Here is a 10,399-nt window from a genome sequence, read left to right on the forward strand (position 1 = left end):
AGTGGATGGAATGGGGACGGGGAGTGCCTGCAAGCCCTTGTTCTGCAGGCAGGACAGACTGCTGACTGACGGATCTGCCCCCCATCTCGCCTTAATCCCTCCACCCACCTCCCCCATGGCTTGAACCCTAGACCCCCCCATACCCACCCACCCACACATCAGATACTCAGTCAGAGTGCTGGACTCACCCCTTCAAGCCCCAGGAGACTGTTTTTCCTCTTTCTCTCTTACCCCCTCGTTGCTTCTCTCAGCTCAGGTCTTAAGTCCTCTCATCATAAATGTATTTCTGTATCACTCACCCTGTCTGATTTTTACTATCACAGTCTCTCTCCCTCTCCTACAGAATTTGGCATTCAGTGCAAATCAACCACAGTGGCAAATTACTTAAATTAAGGATAAGACACACCAGTAATGTATTGTTAAGAACTTTATTTGATGTGGATAGACAATCATTTGTAAGCAGTTTTAAGAGATATGTTAAGAACGTAGAAGAGGCTTCTGGACCCAACATAAGGGTTGTCAAGGCTAGGGCCTCGTGTCCAGGGTTCAGAGATCAAAGGTCAAATGCAGGTCATCAGGAAAAAGCTTGAGGGGTGGCGGGAAAAGGGGCAGGACGGTGTACGAAGAGGTCACCCAGCCTACTCCTCATCAGAGTCATCGGCAGCTCCAGAGATGATGTAGGTCTGCTCCTGCTGGTCTGTCTCCAGCACATCCTCATCTGTCTTCACCGTCCTGAGAGAAGACACATGACCGTCTCAGTCTGCACGTCGGGTGTCACCCTGTGGTTTCCCTGAGGAGAAGTTTGGAGACGAGGCCTTTCTTACCTTATTAGCACGGTTCTCCTCTCGGTCATCTCCACCGCCTGCTGCTGGGAGCGGTTCACCTTCACTCCATTTCCTCCAGCCACAACCCCGGGACCTCCTGCTCTTCCTCCACCCACTCCTCCTCCAACTCCTGCTCCCATTCCTCCTACTCCACCTCCTACTCCTACTGCTCCTCCACCCATTCCCACTCCTCCAGTTCCTCCACCCACTCCTCCTACTCCTCCTGCTCCTCCTCCCATTCCTCCTTCTCCAGCTCCTCCAGCTCCTCCACCCAGTCCTCCTCCTACTCCTCCTGCTCCTCCTCCCATTCCACCTCCACCACCTATTCCTCCACCCATTCCTCCTCCTACTCCACCAACATCATTTCCAATTCCTGAACCATTGGGTCCACCCATTCCAGTTCCAACACCTCCAACACCTCCAATATCCCCAGCTCCATGTCCTTCACCTAATCCAGCACCATAGCCTCCTTTACTCATATCTCCTGGACCCATTCCTCCACCTCCCACTCCTCCCATTCCTCCTCCTCCTCCACCCATTCCAACTCTTCCTCCCCCCACTCCTCCTGTACCCATTACTCCTTCCCCTGCTCCTCCCCTCCCTCCCCCTCCCATTCCACCTCCCATTCCTCCCCCTCCCATTCCACCACCCATTCCTCCCCCTCCCATTCCACCTCCCATTCCTCCTTCTCCCATTCCACCTCCCATTCCACCTCCCATTCCTCCTTCTCCCATTCCACCTCCCATTCCACCTCCCATCCCTCCTCCTCCCATTCCGTCTCCCATTCCTCCTCCCATTCCTCCTCCCATTCCTCCTGCTCCACCCACCCCTCCTCCTCCTATCCCTCCTCCTCCCATTCCTCTAGCTCCACCCATCCCTCCTCCACCCATTCCTACCCCTCCTCCCATTCCTCCTGCTCCACCCATTCCTACCCCTCCTCCCATCCCTCCCCCTCCCATTCCTCCTCCTGCTCCACCCATTCCTCCTCCTCCCATTCCTGCTCCTCCCATCCCTCCTCCAAAGCCCATGCTCATTCCACTACCGATGGCAGTCATACTGCTGCTCATCAGAGACATGCTCTGCACCATGGTGGAGAGGCGAGAGTCCTCGCCCTCAATCAGCTTCCTGTTGAGACAGGAAGAAGAAAGGGACGGGCAACCAATAGTTATGATTGAGTAATGACACATAAGACAATGGTTAGTGGTAAAGGCATTAAAAGCTCATACAAACAAACAGTTTCGGACCATCCATTACATTAGTATAAACAATGCTTATCCACTGTCTACAAATCTATTCACACATAGTGGGCTTGGCCCGCTGTGTGTTTGATGAATCCCTGACAAACCCCTGAGGTGTCTGCGCTGCTGCCTCCTCACCTGTAGGTGGTGATCTCGATCTCAAGAGCCATCTTCATGTTCAGCAGGTCCTGGTACTCCCTCAGATGCAGTGCGATCTTCTCCTTGGTGGACTTCAGCTCCAGTTGAAGGGCTTGGATGCGGGCCTGTCAGATGGAGACAGACTCCGAGTCTTCATGAGATACCCCTCACATAAAATCGACTTGATTTGAGACATCTGCCTGCATATGGGCTGCAGAGACTAGCTGATTGGGTAGGGGTCTCCTGTCCCTATATGTGACCCTATGGATCTCCGGTGCCTTTCCCTGTTCTCTCTGTCTGTTCCGGTCCCTGTGCCACCCGTCCATCCTCATGAACCCCTCTGCACCCCTCACCTGCGTGTCCTCCAGCTCTTTCTTGTGTCGCTCCTGGGTCTCTCGGATCTGGGCCTCCAGGGCGTCCCCTTTGGTCCTCAGAGACTCCATGTCACGCTCCTTGTTCTGGATCTGGACCGCGAGAGGGGGATGTCATGATCTCCTCATCACATGATGTTATGCATATGTGAAGTCTTAAATGGATGGGAGTTGGCTAAGGAGCATGGCATGCTATGCATAGATGTACAGAAGAGACTTCAACTGTCGCCAGCTATGGCTCATACTGGGACATTTACTGGAAAGGTTAATAATCAACATGGAATGTTAAATGTTTGGCTTGTTAAACCAAATGTTCATTCAGTTGACAACAGCAATAAGAATGTGTTTCTCTTCATCCGTGACATACTTCTTTCTTGGCGCCGGTTATCTCCTGCCGGACGTTCCGGACCTTGTCCACGCTTTTTGACGTTTTGCTGCTTATATCCTCGAACTTCGATTGATACCAGTTATCCATTTCCTAAACACACACAGGAGGAGGACGGTAGACCAACTCAATTCATGTGACCAACAAACACAGACACACACAGACAGACACCCTCCTGGGAGCAGGGCTATACCTTCAGGTTCTTGGCTGCAATGTCGTCGTACTGACTCTGGATCTGTTTGAGTGCAGCCGAGAGGTCCGGCAGGGCGAAAGCACTCTGAGCCTGGGCATGAGCCGCATAGATCTGCTTCAGCAGCTCCTCGATTTCCTGTGGAGAATCAACTTTTGGTGACTTCACCTTCAGGTGACATGAAACAGAATCCTCAACACTGACATGCCACCCTGGGGGATTGTCATGATCTAACCGGGATGAATCTTAGCTGTATGAGCACCCACCTGCTGGTGAACCCTCTGCAGGAACTCAATCTCCACCTCCAGCTGCTCCAGACGCTTCTCCAGAACAATGCGGGTGGAGGTGGCCGCGTCCACGTCCTAAGATCATGCACACACACACACACACAAACACACACACAAACAAACAAACAAACAGCTTTATAATGAGCCCGCTTGAATGGTCATCAGCGAAGGTGTAACATACTGTAAGGTAGATCAAACCATCAGTTATCTCACCGGACGGAAGGCTTCTATCTCCAGCTCAGCCTTCCTCCTCAGCTCCACGGCCTCCTCGTACCTGATCTTGATGGCCTCCAGCTGGCCATTCATGGCCTCCTTGGCCGCAAGCGCCAGTTCCTGAAACACAATGTGCAGGATGAGCCTCAGGAGATTGATGATGATGATGATGATGAAGATCATAATGATAAGGATGGCAGTTATAGACAGGAAGTCAAAGCTATGAGCAGTAATGCAGATACAGGGCCTTTCTTCATGCCTGAGCTGGTTCTGTGTGCGTGTGTGTGTGGGGATTCTGGGTGTGTGTGATTCACAGCTTCCTTTTTGTGACTGTGTAAAGCACAGCTGAGGACATTGTGCCTGGCTGCATGCTAACACGCTGAGACACCTTCCGCTGTGCCTGAGGAGAGAATACTGTTACCAGGTAGACAACCTTGAAAACACCAAGTTGACGTCTTGTAGAAGAGCCATTGTGGCCCAGAAGCTTCCTGTGAGAGTCAGCGAAGGGTGAAGCTCTCCGGGAGCAAAACACTCAGCTCCAGCACTCATGATCAGTCATGTGATAAACACCGACATAAAGAGGGAAAAAAAGAAGCTTTGAGTCATGTCATCGTGCCTTACCCTCTGGACCTTCATCTGATCCGCGACTCTCTTCATCTCCTTCAGCTGCTCCTCGTACAGCAGCCTCAGACCCGACGGCTTCTGGAACCGGTTCTGGTAGGCCTCGATCTCCGTCTCCAGCAGGGCATTCTGCTGCTGCAGGGAGCGGACCTGTTTAGGGGGAGAACAAGGATACCGAGCAGAGGGTTTAGACCTACCTCGCACCCACGCCAAGAAGCGACAGAGAAGGAAGTCTTGGCAGACATCCCAGATGTGGCTCGTCAGTAACAGACCCACGGAAGCCACTTTAATGGGATTCTACGTGCGCTTGGACTCGCAGTGCCCTCCAGCTACAACGCTCTCTAGGTGCTCCCTCGCCTCTGCCAGGCCTGCCATCCAGAGCCCTGGCCTAGCCTGTGAGACGCTGGCTGCCCACGGAGGTGAGAGTAATGGCCTCCTTCGTTTCCATAGCCTGGGGGGTGTGTCTCCACGCGCCCATATGCTCCGACGCTCCCAGACAAGGCAGCGCTCATCAGACTCATTCTATCACTGAGCTGCTGGAGGTTCCAGAGGACAGGAAGCCCACGTTGACTTAGTATTATGCATCCACGCTGTTTCACATAACATCTCGTAGCACCTGCGGCCCAAGCTTACTACCTCCTACGTGCGTCTGTGTGTGTGGACGTGTGCGTGTCGTGTCGCTTGGAGGGAGTGTGCGCAGGAGGCGGGGGCGCGTCTTTCCTTTTCGATGTAGGCAGCCAGCCTGTCGTTGAGCACGACCATCTCCTTGCGCTCGCCGCTGCGCGTGGCGAGGAACTCCTGGTTCTCTGCGGCGGCCACGTCCAGGTCGATGGCCTTCTCCCCACCAAAGCCAACGCACAGAGTCCCGCCACTGAAACCACAGATGTGCATGCATTACTACGCAGGTACACACACCTTGCCGTGTCACAGCCACACACACATAGATCACAGGAACAGTTCGGATCTAGTAATCTTCAAGGTTTGTGTTTTGAATCAGAGTGATGAAAAGTGTGTTTTCCAGCTCTCTCTCTCTCTCTCTCTCTCTCTCTCTCTCTCTCTCTCTCTCTCTCTGTCTCTCTCTCTCTCTCTCTCTCTCTCTGTCTCTCTCTCTCTCTGTCTCTCTCTCTCTCTATCTCTCTCTCTCTCTCTCTCTCTCTCTCTCTCTCTCTCTCTCTCTCTCTCGGGAGGGGGGGGGCTCTTGCTTGACTGAGGACCCCGTGGTGGTATGTGCCCTGCATGCCTCAGGTGCTGTCAACAGGCTCCCGCTGGCCCAAGGCTGTGTCATCCCAGTGTGATCAGGAGAGCAACTGATGATAGCGCGGACGTGTGAGGGCTGAAAGGTTCTGTCCCCTGGTTCTGGTGTCAAAATCACAGCCAGACGACAGGGACCCTCGGCCAATCAGCACATCCTCAAGTCCCACCCTGCCCCCCACCCACGTGTGAAGAGACAGCAGAGGGGAAGAGACTTGTCACAAGCCCATGGTGGTGACAACGGTCACGATTAATCACCTTTACCCTCCGCTTTGGTACAGCCTTGTCACATCAGTGCAGCCACTGAACATTTGGACATAAATCAAAACGCATGTCAAATCGAACGTACGACAGCCATCTCGGGGGTTCAGAGGAGCATCTTACCCGGGGCCTGTGGTGCGGGTTTTGCGTGCCGCGGACACGGTGCGGCGCCCCTCGGCCCTCATGCTATTGGTGGTGGCCAGGCTTCGGGAGTAGCTGGCCGAGGCTTGCCGGCCATCTTGCCTCCTGACAGGAGAAGGGCTGGACATCCGGACTTGGATAGACGTGGCGCTGGTGTCCTCAAAGTGGCGGCGGTACGACGACATTCTCTCTGGGGAGCGACTCATGGTGGCGGCCTCTGGGAGGGGAAAGATGCTCCGTCTGTCTTTCTGTATGACGAGTGGAGAAGATTTACCTTGGACTGTCTCTGCTCTACTGCAGCTCTCATACAGACCCTCCAGTTCCCGTCTATCTTTTATACTCCCACGAGAGAGCCTGCCTCCACCTGCCCCCACCATCCTGGTCTGGCCTCCCTCAGCAGTGTGCACCCCCGTCTCAACCCCACCCTGCCCAAGCTTGGCCCCCCACCCTGCTCATGAACCAACCTCTAAGGAATGTCTAACCTCTCCTCCACAGAGAGTCCGTCCTGACATACAGACATCTGTCAGACCACTGTTAGCAATAGAAACTTGAGGTGGTGCAATGGAACCCTCAGCTAAGGCTGGAGAACCTTGAGCTGGAATCATGGAAGCCTGAGAGGCAGCATACCATTGGGCAGAAGGTAAACGGCTAATGTGATGTGATTGGCTGTGATGGGAGGGGGGATAATTACACGGCAGAGAAGGATAGAGGTGGCCTGACGACATGGCAACAGAGGGACAAAGCATGTGCAAGCGCTGGCATAAATGACTTATTAGTAAAAAAAACTAAGAAAAAATGACATTATTAACTAGCGCCAAGGAGGAATTTTAAGCAGGGCGTTTATGCTTGACATGGCAGAGAGACATGAAATAAGGCAATGGTGGTCTGGCCTTGTCTGACCCTGTCTGGTCAAGTCTGACCTGGCTTAGTTTATAGCTCCCATACAGTAAATCAGGCTGGGGAAATAGATTTGTTCCTGTTTAAAGGCCAAGAACCAGCATAGCTTTACTCTTCCCTCTAGAAACCACTTGCTTAGGTAAAAAGACAAGTTCCATAACCTGTGCTTACAGGGGCTTGATTAGAGTGGGCCATCAAGGTGAAGTCATCTTTATAATAAAAACGAAGAAATGTAATCACGCAGTCACTTTAGACACTGGCAAGCATTTTTCTATGGACATCTGCCTTCCCACCGACTTAGGTTGGAGAAACCCTGACCTCCACCATGACCCTGAAAACCATTAAACTGTACAATACAGTGCGGGCCTGCATTCAACATTTCTATGACACATTTTGTATCTTTAGTCAATGATTGAATATTCCAGCGTAGGAGTTTTTCCTGTTGAACTCAGACCTGGCAGTTGTGTGTGATGTCAGGGTGGGGTGAGGGAGATGTGAGGATGGGATGAGGGAGAGCATGTCTCCAAGATGCAAATAGAAGCTATCTTCACCCACATATGTGCTCAGAACAGAATCTAACCATGACACAATGTCACAAACTCCATCAGAATGAATCAGGAAAAAGACATTGGTGTTTCATCATATTTCTTTCATACATCTCGACTGCATTACTGTTATCCGCTCAACGTGACTTTCGGCTCTATAGCATAAACATGATTGCTCCATTCAGAACCCCCCTGGATGTCAGGTTTTCTAAACACTGGTATGCAGAAGCTCTGCGGGGTTTGAGTTGAAGAGGGCCAAGGGAGGACCAATAGAATTCATATAGAATTCAAACAAGATGGGTGCTCTACTACTGTTTTCCATAGTAGATGAACCCCTGTTGTATGTTGGAGCTCAGGAACGCCGTTTTTTTATGCGGAAAAACCCAAGCAAAGAGAAGGGATCTTTTTTTCTTCAATATAATTTATTTTTTAATGAATATAAATTCAAGATTGGGTATGTTTTTTGACTGTGACAGTACATCGGTAATAATCTGTATATCAGGTTAACCAGGGCACTAAGGGTGTGGGGGGGGGGCAGGGGTGTTCTTCATGTTGACTAATGAGCCTGCTAATGTTCAGTGGAGCACCAGTGACAAACTCGCATTGAGATGCAGCCATGATTCGAATGTCTTATTAAATACAGTAGATCATCCTAGCAGTGGCCGGCATGTCAGACTCAAGTCTGAAGTGCTTCAATATGAAATGCACTCCCAGATTATTCAACCTCGTCAGACACCCAGGCCTATTCCATCTACTGCTACCTCTTGAGTTGTGGTGTCACTTATTTTACTGTTATTGACTGTTTGTATTTTGTTTCTACTATGTATTTTATTATTATCAAATTATGTATTTAATTCTTTTTTTTTCTGCTTTTGTTCGGCACATCGGTCAGCCTTGCTGTGTTAGAGTGTGCTTTATAAATAAAATGTACTTACATACTTACTCACTCGACATCAGTCATAAGATACAAACATGAATCAAATGGGTTTTAATCATTTCCATAAAATGAGTGTCTTTACATGTTCTCCATATTCACACTTGCTGCTTATATATTTACAAGACATTTTCATTGTAAAATGTATAATGAGTAATGTGTATAATGTGTATAATGTATAAAAGGCACAAAGCTACGTTTGTGCCTTTAGTTTGGGTCTAATCCCATCACAGTTTAATTTATTTTTGCATCGTCTGGAATGAACACTGCAGGCAGAGGCTGATATTCCAAACTCCAGTTCAAAGGTCAAAACAAATGACAGTTTCTACTCTGAAAAGCCTCTCCAAAAGGTCCAATGACTCAACCAAAGTAATGCCTACAAACTTGTGATTGATTCAATAAAAGCAATTACAAATAATAGGGAAATGGGTATGCAAAGGGTTAACCATTTACACCGCTGGTGATTAAAGAGACACTGACTTTATAAGCTGTTTATATTGAGTTTATAAAGTAATACTTTAACCATTTATACACGTCTTTAAGTCCTTATTATGGCACACTTAAAACATGATCAGTTCAGCTGCTCAAGCTCCGCCCACTCCTGCCAGCCACCAGGGTAATGCCGAACACTACAAGAGAAAAGGGGAGAAAAGAGACAAGGAAAACGTTGTAGAACTGCTTAATAACTGTCATTGTGTATTTGTTCAGCAAGAAAATAACTTAGTAGAGGAAAATAATGTTGAAATAATTAATACAGGCCAGGACAGGACAGGTGTGTTTGGGTGGGGGGAGGGGTCACTGAATGTGTTGGAAATGCTGAGGGTGGGTCTCACTCTGTGTATCCCAGAGAGACTGCGGTGTCCAGGGCCTTCATGCTCCTGATTCCTGCCAGGCAGGAGAAGATGATGTGGTCCGTCTGCCGGGGCATGTCTCCTCCATACCTCTCCCTGAACTCCTCGGGGTCCAGCTGCAGGGCAACACACACCTGGCCCACTGGAACGCATGTTCAACTGGTTAAGTGAGAGGACATGCTATCTAGACAAGGCATGGCCAGTTAGGGTGTAGGCCAAAGAGAAAACATTGTCTTACCTCACAATGGTGGGTCTTTGTGTTTGTTAATGTGTCTGTATGGAGAAGTGTATTTTATAAGCATTGTGTGTGCATGCATGACCGAGCAGGCAACAAAGCTGAATAAGCATTTTGTTCGCCCTATGAAAGAAAGGTGGTTGTTTTGAAAAGTGATCATATGACATCGTAGTTCACTACTCTAGATAGCAGTGAAAGCTTCTTAACAAGCCCCGTAGTGGTGGAAAGTCACAGATAGATCATTTGAATGTTTTGCAGGCTATTACTCACAAGGGACGTTGATTGACCCCGGCATGTGTCCGTACTCTCTCAACTCCCATGGTTCGCGCACATCTATGACGACACTAGACTGAGAGGCGAGGATTTGCTTCAGTTGGTCGTAGGACACATTGGTTTCGGAGGGCGAAGACGACGAGCTGAAACTACGCAATAAGTACGCTCTGTTGGTCCACAGGACATCTGAAAGATATACGGTTGACTTAGAGCTTGAACTTCCGTACATCTATCGGTTTTGAACAGTTTCGTTTGGGACTTTGTTTAATCAACATCTCACAATCAAAAACACACATTCTGAACTTGACGAAAAGAAGAAAAAAATAAAGTTATTTTAAATGAAGTTCAAGTTCACTTACAAGCACAGCGGGGTTGAGTCTCTGGCATGTTTGATGGCATTCCTTTCGAGGCACATGGGAAAGGAGGGACATTTCTTTCTAACAAGAGTCGGGGAATCACTCCCGAAAACCTTCTGCAAGCTTTGAGAGCCATGTCAACATGCACGTTTTATATACGTACAAATCAAAGCGTTATAATAACACTTATGCCCTCTACATGTCTACCTTACTAGCTGCTAGCTAGCTACTGACAACACTGTTATGAGTGTTCATACAAATTCACGACGTATACTGACGTGAGCGTGCGTACGGGTCACAGCAAGGACGGGACAACGTTGCGGTTTTCTATGGATGAAAACCATGCGCGATCAATAGAGAACTAAGCAAAACATAGAATAATGCTACT

The 10,399-nt window shown here is 49.4% G+C and overlaps 2 protein-coding genes across 3 annotated transcripts; both read right to left on the bottom strand.

Annotated features, from left to right (window-relative positions):
• Nucleotides 1-420: 420 nt before the first annotated feature.
• Nucleotides 421-6,214, bottom strand: LOC146300908 (desmin). The gene is made up of 14 exons (XM_084669974.1): nt 5,903-6,214; nt 4,987-5,138; nt 4,268-4,416; nt 3,647-3,766; nt 3,413-3,508; nt 3,150-3,284; nt 2,939-3,049; nt 2,554-2,664; nt 2,201-2,325; nt 1,888-1,949; nt 1,801-1,824; nt 1,216-1,668; nt 825-1,023; nt 421-732 (listed from the first exon to the last, which is right to left on the bottom strand). The coding sequence occupies exons 1-14, from the start codon at nt 6,124-6,126 to the stop codon at nt 639-641; spliced, it is 2,055 nt and encodes a 684-aa protein (XP_084526100.1). The 5' UTR covers nt 6,127-6,214; the 3' UTR covers nt 421-638.
• Nucleotides 6,215-8,335: 2,121 nt separating this feature from the next.
• tstd3 (thiosulfate sulfurtransferase like domain containing 3) lies at nt 8,336-10,283 on the bottom strand. 2 transcript variants are annotated; one of them, XM_084707388.1, is made up of 4 exons: nt 10,015-10,283; nt 9,653-9,841; nt 9,130-9,289; nt 8,336-8,925 (listed from the first exon to the last, which is right to left on the bottom strand). In XM_084707388.1, exons 1-4 carry the CDS (start codon nt 10,145-10,147, stop codon nt 8,868-8,870), a joined length of 540 nt encoding a protein of 179 aa, XP_084563514.1. In that variant the 5' UTR covers nt 10,148-10,283; the 3' UTR covers nt 8,336-8,867. The 2 variants fall into 2 exon arrangements, with proteins under 2 accessions (XP_084563514.1, XP_084563522.1); XM_084707396.1 differs by having other exon boundaries at nt 9,653-9,770; nt 10,021-10,236.
• Nucleotides 10,284-10,399: the final 116 nt, after the last annotated feature.

This window comes from Hypomesus nipponensis, chromosome 2, assembly GCF_054491055.1.
Source record: "Hypomesus nipponensis isolate SF chromosome 2, ASM5449105v1, whole genome shotgun sequence".
Classification (NCBI taxonomy): domain Eukaryota; kingdom Metazoa; phylum Chordata; class Actinopteri; order Osmeriformes; family Osmeridae; genus Hypomesus; species Hypomesus nipponensis.

Excerpts from the sequence above, each read along its gene's own strand:
- LOC146300908 (XM_084669974.1), bottom strand. The coding sequence starts at position 6,126 with ATGAGTCGCTCCCCAGAGAGAATGTCGTCGTACCGCCGCCACTTTGAG. Across the intron at positions 4,417-4,986 it reads GGCTGCCTACATCGAAAAGG|TCCGCTCCCTGCAGCAGCAG; the intron begins AAAGACGCGCCC and ends CCCCTAAACAGG. Across the intron at positions 3,509-3,646 it reads AGATAGAAGCCTTCCGTCCG|GACGTGGACGCGGCCACCTC; the intron begins GTGAGATAACTG and ends GCATGATCTTAG.
- tstd3 (XM_084707388.1), bottom strand. The coding sequence starts at position 10,147 with ATGGCTCTCAAAGCTTGCAGAAGGTTTTCGGGAGTGATTCCCCGACTC. Across the intron at positions 9,842-10,014 it reads GACTCAACCCCGCTGTGCTT|ATGTCCTGTGGACCAACAGA; the intron begins GTAAGTGAACTT and ends TATATCTTTCAG. Across the intron at positions 8,926-9,129 it reads GTCTCTCTGGGATACACAGA|TGTTCGGCATTACCCTGGTG; the intron begins GTGAGACCCACC and ends TTTCTCTTGTAG.